Source organism: Diadema setosum, chromosome 1 (genome assembly GCF_964275005.1).
Source record: "Diadema setosum chromosome 1, eeDiaSeto1, whole genome shotgun sequence".
Classification (NCBI taxonomy): domain Eukaryota; kingdom Metazoa; phylum Echinodermata; class Echinoidea; order Diadematoida; family Diadematidae; genus Diadema; species Diadema setosum.
Window position 1 is genome coordinate 37471673 of NC_092685.1, and position 16597 is coordinate 37488269.

At 37.9% G+C, this 16597-nt stretch overlaps 1 protein-coding gene across 1 annotated transcript; it reads right to left on the reverse strand.

Moving 5' to 3' along the window:
* Positions 1-1876: 1876 nt before the first annotated feature.
* LOC140230164 (spermatogenesis-defective protein 39 homolog) lies at positions 1877-16515 on the reverse strand. The gene is made up of 16 exons (XM_072310355.1): positions 16433-16515; positions 15150-15251; positions 14334-14451; positions 13444-13725; positions 12831-12920; positions 12115-12197; positions 11293-11454; positions 10020-10159; positions 8849-8876; positions 8166-8239; positions 6946-7036; positions 6050-6181; positions 5182-5313; positions 3895-3981; positions 2810-3004; positions 1877-2324 (listed from the first exon to the last, which is right to left on the reverse strand). The coding sequence occupies exons 1-16, from the start codon at positions 16445-16447 to the stop codon at positions 2304-2306; spliced, it is 1752 nt and encodes a 583-aa protein (XP_072166456.1). The 5' UTR covers positions 16448-16515; the 3' UTR covers positions 1877-2303.
* Positions 16516-16597: the final 82 nt, after the last annotated feature.

The window sequence follows — 16597 nt, forward strand, 5'->3', positions numbered from 1 at the left end:
CATCAAGAGCACTCTTGATTCAGAACATACTTCAAAGGTTAACAAATTTCAGAAAAAGCAATTCTTTTTCCCTTCTAAAGCACAATGAGCTTTGCAAGATCAGGTCATGGAAAATAGACCAACCAACGATTAAATTTAACATCACACTTATCAACCTGTCCAAAATCAAAAAGCACCAAAATCTAAATTACTCTAGCTCACGGCTATTGTAATTAGGAAAGAAAAATCTAAAATGATATGCAATAGATTTTCAGAAAAGCCATGATCCCCTTCCTTTCTCTTGGCCCGGCCACTAGTACTGGATGTCTGCCATATTGAGTTCAGTGATGGACACATGTCTAATGGTATCAAATAAATACACACTGTGAAATATAATGATTGTAGCTTTTTCATGCTAATACTGTTGCTTTAACATGTCACCCAGTACAGGGAAACCTCGTCCTAATGAGGACCTAAAAAAAAAAGACCCTGACAATACCTTGTTATATCGGGTTTCCCACTATCTCAGGGTACATAAACAGAAAATCAAAAAGAGCTGGGACCTGAAAAATCATCCTGTTGTAAGAGTATGTTGTTATATCCAACCTCTTCATAACAAGATTCCACTGTAATAGATTATGGGTACCAATTCTATAGAAACTAATGCTGCACTTGCTTCAGTCAGTACGCAGATCCAAGCAAGACAATATTAATGTAGTTATGATTTTGATCACTATGACATAAAAGATTAAGGAGAGATGACTAGTACCTTCAAAAGTCTATAATCATGACCACAAGTACTGAAAGACATGGATATTTAATTACATCTTTAACACTGCAGACACAACTTCCATCAGACAGCAACATCAGAATCAAATGATCCTCATTTGAGCATATGAAAATACCTAAGAATATAAATTTACGAACTGACAACAAAATGTGGAATGTTACTGCTCCTCTTCTATGCTGCTCTACTCTTTTTTTTTTTTCCTATTCATGAATTCGTAAAAAATTCTTTGCAAACTGCCATTGGGATGACAACAGTGATGTACGTTGTACATGGTCTTGGTTGCTGATTGGGCAATTAATACAGACAGACCAGCAAAGCTGCAATGTCAAGTGATCTCAAGTACCAGAATGTAATGAGAGCAACCAAAAAGACGAAGGAAAAGAAGAAGAGGGAGAAGGAGAAGAAGAAAAAGGAAAAGAAGGGAAAAGGAAAGCAAACAAGGGAAAGAAGAAGGAAAAGGAGAAGGCAGAAAAAGGGAAAGAATGATATTAAAGGAGACGGAAGAGAAGGAGGAGGAGAAGGGGAAGGAAAAGTGGGAAAAGAAAAACAACTGCAACAGCAACAGAAGTACAGTTGCTGTCATCATTATCATCATACCATAGCTCCTCATAGCTGTTACATTCGTACCGGACGCAGAGAAGATGAACAAAGTCTGCCTCTTGTAACTTCACAAACCGGACAATGTTAATTTGTACTTACTCACTGAAAAGTTGTTGACAGTCCTTCTTTATGACAGCATGGAATAAACACTTTAGATTTACAGTGAATTCATTTGGACCATTAAAAAAAATACAAATGTTATTCTAGGTAAAAAAGGGAGTGTATTTTCAAGTGATATGGGGTTATCGGTAGTTTTTCATTTCTTTTTAAGAACTCTGAGATGTATTACAGTAAGATTAAATACACAATGTTGGGATGCCTTATTCTTCAACCATGCAAAATCTTGTGACAATTTCAAGAGGGATAAACAATGTTAAAACATCATTACAATTACCTTACATTTACTAGTTTAATAATCAATATTTGAGATTGATATGCATATGATGGACATTTCTATGCACAAGAATATGCACACACATATATATAGACATTTTTTTTGGGGGGGGGGGGTGGGGGAAGTGGAAGGGCCAGCTGTTTGCAATGAAAAAACAATTTCAAGCTGTCACTAAGTTTGAATAATGCATTTTGTGTGGTTTGTAGGCAAAATAGGGTTACGGGCAATGAATAAACTAGAATGGTGGTTGTTAAAGCATGAACTTAATAGTGATCCTATAGGAAGCACCCTTTAATATCTAACTCCCATACATATACCCTATACATAGTTGCTTATGCTTGGATTTATTTTTAAATTCTTTTTTACATATGCAGTACTACATGGGTTGTTACAGTGAATGACAGCAGCAACAATGACAACAAAAGCAAACCATAGATGTAATTTCAAAAAATAGTTGGTATTTGTGAGCAGAGCTGCTAATAAATCTCTGTCACTATCCACAAGACATCGATTGTAAAGGTCCTTGATCCTGGATGCCCATCAGTTCTTCCATTTATTATCCTGAAAGAAATTGCAAAACAACAAAATGACTGTGGCTTGTGACATGAAAACAAATATGGAGATCAAGGCATGTTAGGAACTAGCAGCACAAGAGAGATAATGCATGCCAAATCTAATCCTGCTATGATCAAATAGTGAAGCAACAACACAAATTGATGTTTTGTTGTTTGTTTGTTATTCCAAAACCTAAAAAGCACACGTGAAACCATCTTCTGCAATCATTAGCATCTGTGTACCAGTAGCAATGTGGAGCTGATGCTCATTAACACAAATATTCATTTTATTTTTAGATAATTACGAGCTTCAAACAGAAACCTTATTTAATATTTTTCATTATGTTTTTGTTTATAAGTTTTTCATTAACATCTTCAAGACTACTCCCGAGTATTCTCGGGCAAGAGTAAATGGGAAATGCATGTTAAAGGAAAAGTCAGTCTGTCTTCGACTGGTTAACAACATTTTGGGAGAACATAGAGGGAGCTTACCGAATTTCTGAGGACGATATCGCAGTGCCGGTCGGCATCTTCGTCCAATGCGCACTTTGGCCTGTATGCTATCAGGCGCTGGCGATCCTTCAACTGTGCCAGCGTGTCGATGACGACGCGGTGGTTCTTGAACTTGATCGCCATGGCGATCCTGGCCTCCTGGTCTTCTATCAACATCATGTACCTGCCTATCACCTTCATGGGGTGAGATGAATGCCAGGAAGAACAATAATCATCAAATAGGATAGAATATATGATGGTTGTATGAATCCAGGCAGATGGGTTTTGGTCTGCATTGTGAGTAGCTCTGTTGTACAGCGGCTATTACTCAATCTTTATATGTATCGTTATACTGTAAAACCAGAAATTTTTGCATGAATGAAACTTTCACAAATTTCGTGAGGAGCCAAGATTCAGGAAAGTTAAAATGCACATAAAGGTTTCTGTCTACACAATGCACTGAATGCCAGTTGCCTAGTCCCAAAAGTTTCATGCCATCAAAAAGGCCATCAGCTCCAATTTGCAAAAGTTTGTGCCGTGAGTGTCTCTGGTTTCACAGTGCATTTCCAACATCATTTTGAATCAGTGTTTAAACCATTAGTAAGAATAGAACAATGGTGACTTTAAAGCCGTAATGCTATGACTTTAACTGGTTGTGCACACAAATGATTTTATTTTTTTAAATTTATAATAAGTTATAGTAAGAACTTGTTTCACTCTATCTATGCTACGGATTTTGGACAGTGTCTACAATGCTGAAGGGTTATCCGTGCCAATTGGTACTCGAAGCACACATAGGGTGTAAAAACAAAATAATAGAGTATCTCTATAAGCGCAATTACTGGTTTTATATTTTTCTTTTCTAGCACTTGCAACAGTAATAAGTTATAAAATCAAATTGAACTCAATGAATCCAAAATAGGTCACATCAATGACAAGTCAGTGAAATTTACTACAACTTAATTAAATCCAGCACATACAAAAAGTTGGTGTACTCTTTAAATACAAAGGCAGAGGATATTGATAGTCTTTACACCCCAAGTCTTTAAATAAAAAGTATGAAACATCCCTTTCAGCTATCTTACCTCATTTGGTGCTTTCACAGTCTGCAGGATGTAGACCACTTGAGAAAAGTTCACAGCTGCCTTGAGTCTAGCTTTACCAAGCCAGTTCTGTGAAAGAGGAAGAAGAAAGAGAGGGAAATTTTAGTGCTACCATCTTGATTGGTGCAGTAACATGAAATATTGGACATAGTTGTAGGGTCAACTCTTATGGTGAAAATACGAAATAAATAAAAACTGACAGAAAGCCAAGCTTTATGATCATCAAAGTATTGATTTGTTTTGTATTGTGGCTGCAGTGTAATCTCATGATAATGAAGTGAGATACCTTATATAACATTTTGCAGGCCCCATTTCTTGATATTCTTTTGCTTTATCCCTGATGTACTACAAGATACCAAATATAACACGAAAATAGTAGTGTTCCCAAGCAGCTCCTTATAACAAGGTTCCCCTGTACAGAGACAACAGATCGTGTGAGCTGCAAAACTTACTGTATATGCCGAATATTTTGCGAGGTTTTTATTTTCGCAAATTTCGCGAGGCAGGGCCTATCCAAGAAATTAAAGTCACGCGAAAATATTAATTCTAATCCTGATATGAATGTAAGGTACACATATACATTTCTCCGTTGAGTTCAGTACTCCACGGTCGCGAATTTAACCACTCGCGAAATTGTCGGGAAGTCCCGATTCGCGAAAATTTAGACTCGCTAAATATATGGCGTATACGATAGTCTATGTGCCTAGACCTGTGTGAGCACAGACAGCTGCAGGGGGACAGAAGGGCTTTGTACAGCTGGGACAAACAATCATGTGATATGGTGAGGTAAATAGATTGCAAGTACTGACTCTGTCAAACCAACAAACTTATGGCCATACATTCTTTTGACAGACCAATACATTAAACACACGGATTAATGTTCCTCATCGTAACAGCTTTGTACTCTGAACTTCTTCATACAATGCATTGCATAATCTAAACCTGTATGGCCCACTGCAAGCAACCATAAACTTGGAGTACAAGGCACTCCCATTATAACGAACAAGGTTATAACAAAGTTTTTGTTTCAACAAAGTAAAAATTACGGTCCCAAAATTATCATCTATATATCTTTATATACTTTCATTTTCAGCTATAAGGAATTTTTGATAAACAAAAAAACAAAACTTCTGGTCCCGAGGACCTTATTGTAACAGGAGTGCATGGATATGATAACAGCGTATTCATACAAATGCATACCAGTACATTCTTTTTATCCATTACTTGTACCCAATATGCAGAAAGGAATATGTTTATCTATCTACTTACTTTGGAAGTGAGAAGTGCTTCCACTTGGGACCAGTCATTTAGCCGAGCTCTGGCGAGCAGTGCCTGGAACAAGAACTGCTTGTCCGTCAGCTTAAAGTCCCTCTTCATCGAGGTGGGGCTGCTGGGATCCGTCTGTGATCCGGAGAAAGGGGTGAGAGAGTAAGACAGATGCCATTCATACATCAACATGCTATTAAAAACTCACTTACAGGAAGTTGTGCTCATTTGAAATGCATCATGGGAAGAGGTAGGACCTCAAGATGACAGACTCCCTGTAGTTTGACATCCCAACTGTATGATATGCAACATCACTCATAATAAATCATGCATATTCAAACTAATGTTTCTTGCATTGAGTTGTTTTTATTGAGGCTGATTGACAAACTGCCCTCCATCAATGGTAATAAGCACCAATTACTCAGTGTTTTGAGCAAAAGCCATGATAAAAATTATGAGCATACATCTGGCCTGGGTATGTATGCCCATGCTTTTTAGTCTTTATTATCTGATTATTACACAAACGTTTGCCTATTTAAGTCAATGTACGGCTATGTGTCAATCAGTTGCTACACCAATGTTTATACCTTCACTGTTGTAACAGAGGGATATCAACTACTCATTTCCAGGCGGGTGTGGTCTAACAGAGAGAAAGAAAACAAACCCTAAAATATCTTTTAAAAAATAGAAAGGATATGGTCCTTTATTGCACTTCACTATGAGCATGTTTTGACTGCTCTGGGTAATGGGGCATGATGATTATTTCAAATGCCTTGAAAGTCATAATTTGACCCCAAGGTCTAGCACATGAAACATGTCAATATCTTTCGTGGATGAACCAGAGTTGGTAGTTTTCTCATCACACTCTCACCTCTTGAATGTTGAAGTGGTAGAGGCAGCAGTAGAAGAGAGTTGTGATGACAGGTTGGAAGTACAGACAGGTCTTCCTGGGCATCTCTCGGAAGGGTGACCTTCCTTCTTCCTGCCACTTCCTGTCACGAGGCTAGGGGGAAAAAAAAACACCCCCCAAAAAAAATACACAAGAAACAGAATTTCCATATAAAAGGTCATAGAAAATGATGTGCACGTCCATGTGTACAGTTGAGGAGACAAGAGCAACTTGGAATAGGCAGAGCAAAAAAATTCTTGCTGTTTCAGAGTGCAGCAGTTGATGGCAACAAATTTTGCTGCTCTTGGCAGAAATCATGGTGTGTGTGTGTGTGTTTTTATTTGTTTGTTTGTTTGTTTGTTTGTTTGTTTGTTTGTTTGTTTGTTGTTGTTTTTTGTGTTTTTTTTTTGGCTGATACACTAAAAATTGCTTTGGTATCATACAACTGTATTCAAGGTGGTCTATGTTTAGAAGTATGCAACTCTCCTTTTTTTCTTTTTCTTTTTCATTTGACCTAAATCGATCCCGCAGGGACAAAGGGCTGCATTGAGTGTGGGTTTTACACCTTTTCCAGCAAACCAGTAAAAGACATTACCAAATATTTTCCATCATCTTCCAAGAGGGAACCTTCTGATGTAGTCAGCCTCTTCCTCCAGCCGTGAGGAGTTATATTAATATAGTTTTATTTACTCAATACCAGTGGGGACATTTAAACTATGAAGCATGTATTATGCACACAGCATTCTTCTCATAGGGGAAGAATACATACTATAATACATGGCCATGCAAGTGGCTCATAGTATCCACTGGATCTTGCTCCAAATCAAACATATCACACATGAATGTCTGAGTCTGAGTGAAAGATGAGTACAGCATACCTCAATGTGAAGCTGTTTGTTTAGCAGCAGGACCTGCTCATTAATCAGTTCGTGTTCTGTAGTGAGACTGTCCACCTTCCTGAACCACGTCCTGGGGCGGCAAAAGTAAAATTGAGAAGAGGGAGAGAAAATTTTGTTCATGAGTTAATTTAAACTATAACAACAGTAACAACAACAACAACTACTACTACTACTACTACTACTACTACTACTACTACTACTACTACTACTACTACTACCACTACTACTACTACTTCTACCTCTTGTTGGCATCCATCTGTCTCGTGAGACAATGGTATACACCCTCAAAAAGAACACCAGTTCATTTCTTGCTGGAGCTATGACTATTAATAGGCCAACTCTTGGAATGGCAGTCTCTGCTACACTTGCTGCAAATGAAAGAGGTCGGCTGTGGAGATGTTGTTGTGGGCATAGCAGCTGTCCTCTATTTTCGAGCTTTCCTGGATTCCAGTGTCTTCTCATTTTTCTAAGTTTCTCCATGCATGATGCTATCAACGTACGACAAGTCTCCACTTCGTATGATCTGCAGCGATGGTTTCTCAAGACTGAGTCAACTTTCAAACCAGCTGATTTCAATTCACGCTTGCGGACATCATTGTACCATGATGATTACTGCTATTACTACTACTCTTCTGCTTTTTCTATTCCTAATTCCCCTATGCTAAGACATACATATCTGTGATCAAATTCACCTTCAGCGTAATATCTGACTTTTCTAGTTTCATTAAAGTGTACACTCATTGCAAACAATCAACTCCAGTCAAGATTGTTTGGCTCTGTGTGTACATACACAGAAATCAGTGATTAAAGCTGCACATCACTTTTTATGGGGATTCCTAAATGTATCCCAGTTGGCCCAGTCTTCCCATTGCATGGTATCCCCAAGCTACTATAAAAGTGGAAATTTTCGCTTTTTTTCTATGATGAGGAAACCAGAGCAAAAATAAAAACATGCACATATTTTTAACATCATATGGTCCATTAATGTCTTGATTCCGCAGAATTTAAAACATGTGAAAGTCATCTTACCCAGCCAAGCGTGAAAAATCACGCATGTGAAAATAACCACTCAACTGGGTCTTTAATTGGTGTTTCATCCATAGAAGGCCAAGCTGAACACTGCACATACACGGTGTAACTTCACTTCATGATGGGTAAAATGTTTTACAATTACATACCACCAACAATGAGATACTCACCCGTTACAGTGCATGAGATTGTTTAGCCTTGCCTTTGGGTCTTTGGTCTGAGTTGCAAGCTTGTATCTCCACAACTGTTCGCAAGCAGGAGGAGAATGAGCAGAAAAAGGATAAGAGAGTTGGGTAGTAGGGACAAAAACACATTTGAGGTATGACTCAAGTTGTGTTCGACTGCATTTGTGACTGCACATATTTTGAAGAAAAAAAAACAATTACAAAACTGCATTATTATATTCCTGTAATATTACTACAAATTCAGCAACAGCTAAGTGACACAATAGTCATGCTCACAGCACAAAACATTTGGTGTTAGAACATAAGAGAATGTATCTCATCGGATTAGGATTTGTTTATGTCTTACTGCCAGTACAAAACATTTGGTGTTAGAACATAAGAGAATGTATCTCATCGGATTAGGATTTGTTTATGTCTTACTGCCAGTGCCTATCTGCTCTAATTTACCAGCCCATGGAAATATTTTACAATTCTCTTATAGCCTCAATTTGATTTGGGAGGAAACGATAAACACGATAAACCAGAAGCTGTAGAACACCTTAAATGCTTTATATGCAAAAATTAAGTATGTAAATGAAAAGAAAGAAGTCTTATCAAATTACAAATACATAAATATCATGCTTAAAGTCAACACCATCACATCATCATGAAATATACTGATTACTTACGGCTGCTTCATCCGCTCTCTGGAGTGCTCTGCCAAAGACAGAAAAAAATAAATCAATTGAAAATTTTATCTGATCAAACTATAACATTAGTCCACGGTTAACAGTCTATTCTATGAACTTTGCATACAGTGACACAGCACTTCTCGATGTAAATGCAACTTGAAATATACATTACGAGATATGTTATCAGACTTGATGAATTTCATCTTATCAATTCCAAGCATGTTACCACATCACAATGGTAAATACTGGCCAAGCATTTTCCATCTGGTATACACAATTCTATTTTGAAGTACTTTTTTTGGAAGATATCACTGTGAGATACAGAGCAGTGGAAAGGAGGGAGTGATGTTCGTGTCTGTGATATTGAAGGGACTGTACAGTTCTGGTTGAGGTGGGGATTCATGTTTTTAACATTCCCAAGTGAGATAATGAGAAACCTCTTATGAAATATTAAAGAGCATGTAATTTTAAGAAGGATTCAACGTTTATTTGATGAAAATTGGTTTTCAAATGGCTGAGATATCAAAAAAAGTGATAATAATAAAAGGCAACAGGCCACGCCTTTTATGAGGATCTCTTCGTTTCACCTTGTTTTTGGATATCTCAGCCATTTCAAAACCGATTTTCATCAGATAAACTTTTGATACCCCTTAGAATTGCATGCTCTTTGACATCTCATAGAGTGGTTTCTGAATATCTCGCAAAATGCTAAAAGCTAAATCCTCACCTCACCCAGAACAATATGTTCTTGTATCATGTGATCACTCTCTCTGATGTCCCATATCTACAAGATCTTTGTGTGTTTTTGTTCTCAACAAGGGCGGGGGGCCCACAATGAAATTCCACAAGGCAATCCTACTATCAAGCAATTTTATGGATGCACCACAAATATGGACTCCTTTTAAACGGCTTTGGAGATATTTTTATCCAATCATTGGAACCAAAACCTCTGAAAACAGAGGCAATGTATCAGTGTTTTTGTTTTGTGGTTTGCTTTTTGTCACAAGATGGGCTCAGCATTGTCAACACAGAACAGGAAGTATTTCTTTCAGGAAGTAGAAGCAAACTTTTGTCACACAGTACTACCATCTCACTGTGCACAGTACTGTTTCCTTTACCATCAGACATTATAAGCAGTGAACAATCAATCTCTGCATTTCCTACTCACCCTAGTTCATTCGCGACAGAGTCATTACGACTGTTGTAGGATTTGATGAATGCTATGTACTGGTTGACGGCTTCAGGTCTCTTTGATAGCTGCTCATAAAAGAGAGACTTGCTCAGAGTCTTCTTTAAGAAGATCACAACCTGCACAAAAGATTTTTGGAAACATGATTAGACTGCATGTAGGGTTAGAGAGTATTAACAGTGGTATTCTAAATTTCCAAGGCAACATGAGGCCTGTCATGTAATGTCAGGTGGCATCATAGCATCCTAGTTCATAAATTCAATATTTATACATTCTGTGGCACCTGCAATGGAATACTGTCTACTTCATCATTCTTAGTTTAATGTGGTAAAAATTCAAATAGCAGAACAAAGGCCCAATTTATCAAACGCAACAACAAAGGTAAATACTTCGTAGATGGGTGGATCATCTATCAGCAATGCATTTATTTCAAATACAGATTTAGTGCTTTTAGCCAATCAGCCTGAACATTCACAAATCTACGTCATATAACAAATATACTGCCTTATCTCACATCTAGTTTGCTTGAATTTCATCAAATAACTGAATTATTGCACAAAATCATAAAATGTGGAACACTGACCTTAATATTGACTCTATAATCTTTTGATCTTTATCCTTAACCAGATGTCCTACCATCAAAGAGTAAAATTACCTTAATTTGGCATTTAGTCCACATGATTTGATTGTGTAACTACGGTTTGAAATTTGGCCTTCAGACTTCAACTTGTGACCTTAATCCCAAACCATAATCCATGACCTTACACCATGACCTGTGACCTTTCATCTCATCAATTTAACATGTCAGTTTATGGTGCATTGAGATATCCCAAGTTATTTTCAGGTTATCACAGTAACAAGAAATAACCGTGCGCAGACATGCAACCACATGACTCAAGGCCATCGCACACTATACAACTTTTGGTCGCAAGACTGGCAGACTTGTGATCTGAAATAAACAAGCGTGTTGATGCTAAGGCTATTGTGATTTATTTTGGATCCAAAAGTCGGTTAGTCATGTGACTGAAGTCGTATAGTGTGCAGTGGCCTTTATGAAATTTAAAAAAAAACAAACAAAAACTAAAAGCAACGTGCATAGAGAATATTCTAGATTATTATAACCAATATAAATGCAAATTATTATCATCATTAAATGAAAATATTACAATGATGCCTTCAGCACAATATGAAGCTGGGTACTAAAAAAAAAAAACAATTCTGATGAATGCTATGTCTTAGTCTATGAACTTACAGCGATAATTGCATTTCCATCGTGGAAGCCAATAGCGGCATCAAGCAATGAGAGCTTGTCCTTGAGGGACTTGTATGGCTCCAGGGAATACCTCTCACCAGTGATGATGCGACTGATGGTGTCTGCCACGGGCATTGCAGACCACCGAGACTTCTCTAGATTCTACGGGCCATGTGGAGGGGAGGGCATGGGGAGAGGAGGAAAGGGGTTGTGCAAAGCTGTTTATAACAACACAAGATGATAATAAGGCAGACATTCAAACCTTTTTCTTTTCAATTGGTTGAACTGTATTTTCACTGGGATACTCCTTGGACATAATATTTTTGATAATCATACACTTACACTGCTATTCTTAATTTGAAAATATGACACTGAACAGATTTTCAAAGAGAGTTCAGGGGAAATGTAATAATCTGATGCGTAAGATCAATCATTTACTATGTTGACAATATTTTGTGATTATTTTGAACTAATTTAGTGCTTAACAGCCACTTTACAGGTGTATTGATTCTAACAATCAAAATAGGAAAAATAACCTTCCAATTTGCAGAGTTTTCATATTTCTACAATCAAACTCTCATCATCAATGTTCAATCAATATCTTGTGACCCATTTCCACAACCTAGTGGAACTCTATCTAGTGCAACAACATTTGGTCTTCACATTAATTGCATCTCCTGGAAATACTTTCATCCATCATATCGAATAATCCTTTGTCCCTACCCTCCAAAAGAAAGGCAAATAAGAAAAAAAGATTCCTACTAACAGAAACAAAACAAGGGATTGTCATTGTTGCATTCACACTGCACCACATGAACTCACCTTGATTTTCCTATGCAAGGCATGAATCTCAGCCTGGAGTTTGGCTACTTCTGTCATGGAAGGTCTGCTGTCTCTCTTTACAGCTGTAGGAGCAAGAAGAGAAATGCAAAGGCAATGCTTCATTATCAATCTCTGTGCACTCCAGCAAGACCCAAACATAGGCTGCATTTATAATCTTTACCGTGTTTAAAACATGTTTCAATACCCACTAACTAAACACATTTGCAAAGGCCCTTTGTATAACGTTTCTCGAGTTGTTGCATTTATCATCTCTACTACAAGTCAAAAGGAAGGCAGCTCTATTGAGCTGTTTGGCCGAAGAAGCAGACGTCACATAGTGGGTGTGGGCAGATCTGAGCAAAATATGTGTTTCAAAATGACTTTGCATTTATCATCCCTACAGAAAAGCGTTTCTGGCTAAAAAGCATTTGAGATCGCACTTTTCCGCATTTCAGAAAGGCATTTCTGACCCTATAATCAAAACACCTCTGCCTTTATCACTTGCAAAATCTCCCTGAAAGTGTGAGGATACCTTAATTCCATTCCAGAAGTGAGTTCGTAATTGCCATAGATTAGAGGAACAAGGATTTTGTTAAGGTCAGACTGATGACACAGTGTGAAGGGTTGAAAGAGTAGGGTGGGGGAAGGGAGGGGGAAGGGAGGGGGAAGGGAGGGGGAAGGGAGGGAGGGGAGCTGAAAGGGGGAACCAAGCTCACCGTCGTCGATCGATGCAGTACTCCCCTGTGTGCTCCCATGAAGAGATGACTGTGGGGATGAGGACTGTGATGATGCTTTCTTGTCTCCTGCTAGAATAATCAAGACACGGCAATGTGACGTGATATTAACCATCGAGACATTTAGAAAACACAGCATGACATGAAAATGGAGAAGAAAAGATACATGTTTCTGTGAGGAAGATGTGAACAGGTAAATGCTGTCACTTTTTTTCTCTTTTTCTTTTTCTTTTCTTTTTTTTTTGTGTGTGCCAGGATTCCTTTTCAGGGTTTCACAATAACTTTTGATCATTTTGTTGAAATTTCTTACAACATCAGTTCTTATTTGAAATGAAATTATGACTAAGAAGAGATGCAAGAATACACAAATGAACTCATGCATTAAATGAAATGCACAACTGAATAAAGTACTATGTATCAATGAACATCACATTCACATACGGTGTATATCACATCTGCAAAAATTCAATATGATAACATTATAGTCTTCCAGACATTAGTCCTACTCAATGAACTAATTACTATTTGAAACAAACCCTGTATTCTTTGTATCAAATAGGTTCTACCTCATTATGACAGTGACCATGATACGTACCACTGAGTGATTCACTAGCTGATCTCCTGTGGACAGATATTGCCTCATTCCCAGTTGAGGAGGCTGGACTGCTGAGGGTAGAGGTAGCGGGGCTCACATTTCTGCCTGTGACTGCCGAACCCTCCGCCACCATGCTGCTGCTGCGGGTCGTCTTGAGGGTGACCGGCACCGAAGTGGATGTCGTTACTGCCGGGGAGGAAGCAGAGGTAGTCCCTCGGGCCGACTGGAAGCCACTCGGGTGACCGCTGAAGCTGCCGGACGGGGGTCGTGCTTTGCTGAACTCTGCATTGGAGGTGTGCATATCACTACATAATCTCTTGATAATGAGACTGTTCCTGACAGTGATATTACTATGTCTTTTAAGGTTTATACAATTTCAAACAAACTACTTTCTTGTTAATGGTGATCCTACTTGCCTATTTATTGTGGTCTTCTTGTTTTCTTCCAAAAACAGTAAACCTCTGTTACGTATCATTAAACTGCCCAAGTATCATGTAATGTAAATGTACCTAATGAATTCAGTAGAATAGAATATACACATGATTACACGAAACTCTTGTACACTGTGTATGTAACAAACTACAGATGAAGGACTTTATGACCCTACACAGAGAAACTGTATGCTATCGTCACTGCATTAATTTCTAATTTAATCAAGTATTCTCTACTTGAGCCGCACCATGTTCTCAAACAGTAGAATACATCTTACCACTTGTATCATATGATATTCAAAAATTATATGATATTCACAAAAATCACAGCATAGAAATCAAGTAATGACAAAAATCAGATACTACAAAAACACCATGATGTTCAAACACACAAATGCAGGGCAGACATCAATATAAAAGAAAACTTAAATGCTGCATATATCTTTAGAATTCTCATACTTTGAACTCCTCCATCAACACTGATGAAATTCTGGTTCTCTTCTTCAAAGTCCAAGCCAGCTTCCTTGAGAGACTTCTGAAATGAGTGAGCTTCCTTTCTTGTGGGGCTGACAATATCCTACAAGAGGCATTGAGGGGAAAAAATAATTATAGAATACAAAGAAACATTTTCTCAAGATTTAACATTGTAAATATGCATTGCGTAACATCTACAAATAACGTCAGAGGAAGTCTTTCAGAATAAGCTACTGTAAAACGAGGAATGTTCGCGTGCATTTTAATTTCGCGAAATTAAAATTTCGCGAAATTAAAATGCACGCGAAAGCTCTTGTCTACACTATAAAGATTGAATGCCAGTGGCAGTTCGCGAAAATTTCATGCCACAAAAAAGGCCGTCGGCTCCAATTCACGAAAAATTCATGCCGCGAATATATTGTGTTTTACAGTATCTCTGCTTTGCAGAAGTAGTTTCACATCACTATCATGTTTCAGATAGTATCTTTATGTACTTCATTACCCTACTATAAAGATATAATAGCTTTGGTTGTATTGAATCCAAATACTACATCTGAAGCTCTTTGAAACCTACAGCAAATCATCTTCTGGCAACAATAACAACAAACGTGACTAATAATTTTCTGCAACAAACTGTCAGACTGTCTTCAAATATTTGTTAGCCCATAAACTTGACATCAAAATTGTCATGAACTAACATGCAAACATACATTGTACATGTAAACATACAACTTGTACAGACACACTAGGATAATAACGACAACTGTCTTATACTCTGTCAACAAACATCATTTAACTTACGGAAGATGGGTTGTCATCAAAGAAGTTTTTCTTCTTCCGTCGAGACTCATTCCAGTATTCCTCGTCAACATCATCAGTCATGTCCGCTGACCATCCTCCGTTCTGAAGCACACAAAATAGACACAAAGAAAATATAAACACAATTGAGAAACAAAGTCTTTGGATGTCTAGAGCGCATACAACATCACTGACAAACAAGCCATAGTGTCATTGGTGGCATTGGTGTCATTGATGGTGGCGAGGGGTGGGGGTGGGGACGGTGTGGAAAGGGAGTGTCTTCTCTTCCCCCCCCCCCCCACCCCTTTCCACTGGAGGGAGCTTTGACAATCTTACATTTTAAATGGTGCACTCTGGTGCATACATCAGTAAAGATTTCAACACATGCATAGAGAGTGCCTGTGGGAAAAACTTGAAAGATGGACTTGGGTATATTAAAAGATAGAATTACCTGGACTTTGGGGGCATTTCTTGTTTTACTCCTGTTTTCAGGGTTCAGCATGATAATTCTTTCACCAGAGTGAGACAGTTAAAACTTGGTGAATTGCTCGAGAGTTGGCAGCCCTGCAACTATTATAGACCCAGCTTTAAGACACCATAACTTATGTCGGCCATAACAGGAAGTTAAGTTTCCAAAATGAGAAGAAAAGATGATTCAGTGGGTAGATATACAATGAGCCAGGCGTTTTGCTTTATCAGTAATATCAGTGCATGCAATTGTCTATGAAATTAATCATCTATTTTTCACAGCATGCAGCATTGAGCCCTCATTGTGAACATGAAAGCATTTTTTTTAAACATGGTTGTCATTTGCCCGTAGAATTGATAAATAAATGTTAACATCATTCATTAAAAAAAAAAAAAAATGTGCGAAATAATGTGTGAATAATTATAAGAGGCAGATTTATCAGTCCACATCATTGTCATTGACATGTAATGTCAGATTATTGATTTAGATTTAAAATCAAAAGGCCCATCATCAGATTATCAATTTTCATCTCTGATGCTCTACATAACTTATCGATGCATCTTTATAGTTTTATAGTAAGTTTACATGTCCACAACTGCATTATCGCGTTTCAAGTTAGTCTGTTTTGTTTGTTTTGCTTTTTCGCAGGGCGTTCGTTCGTGTGCTGCAACAACCTCTGCATAACATAAAAGCAAACGTGTGGGACTGAATCACACTCCTATTCACAGGCTCACGAATTCTGCCGAAACAAAGACAGGGTTCGAGTGATCAAGACTTATCAACATTTTCAAACTTATCTGCACGTAACATTACTCACTAATGAAGACGCCATAGTTCTTGAAGTTATTGCCGACTCTCTGAGATATTGCTCATTATATTTTACACCGAACTCGCTGGTGGTCGATGCGACGGGTGTGCTGTAGCACTAGCTATATAGCAGGTGTTCCTGGTGGATGGGTCATCGCACTATATTAGGAGGAGG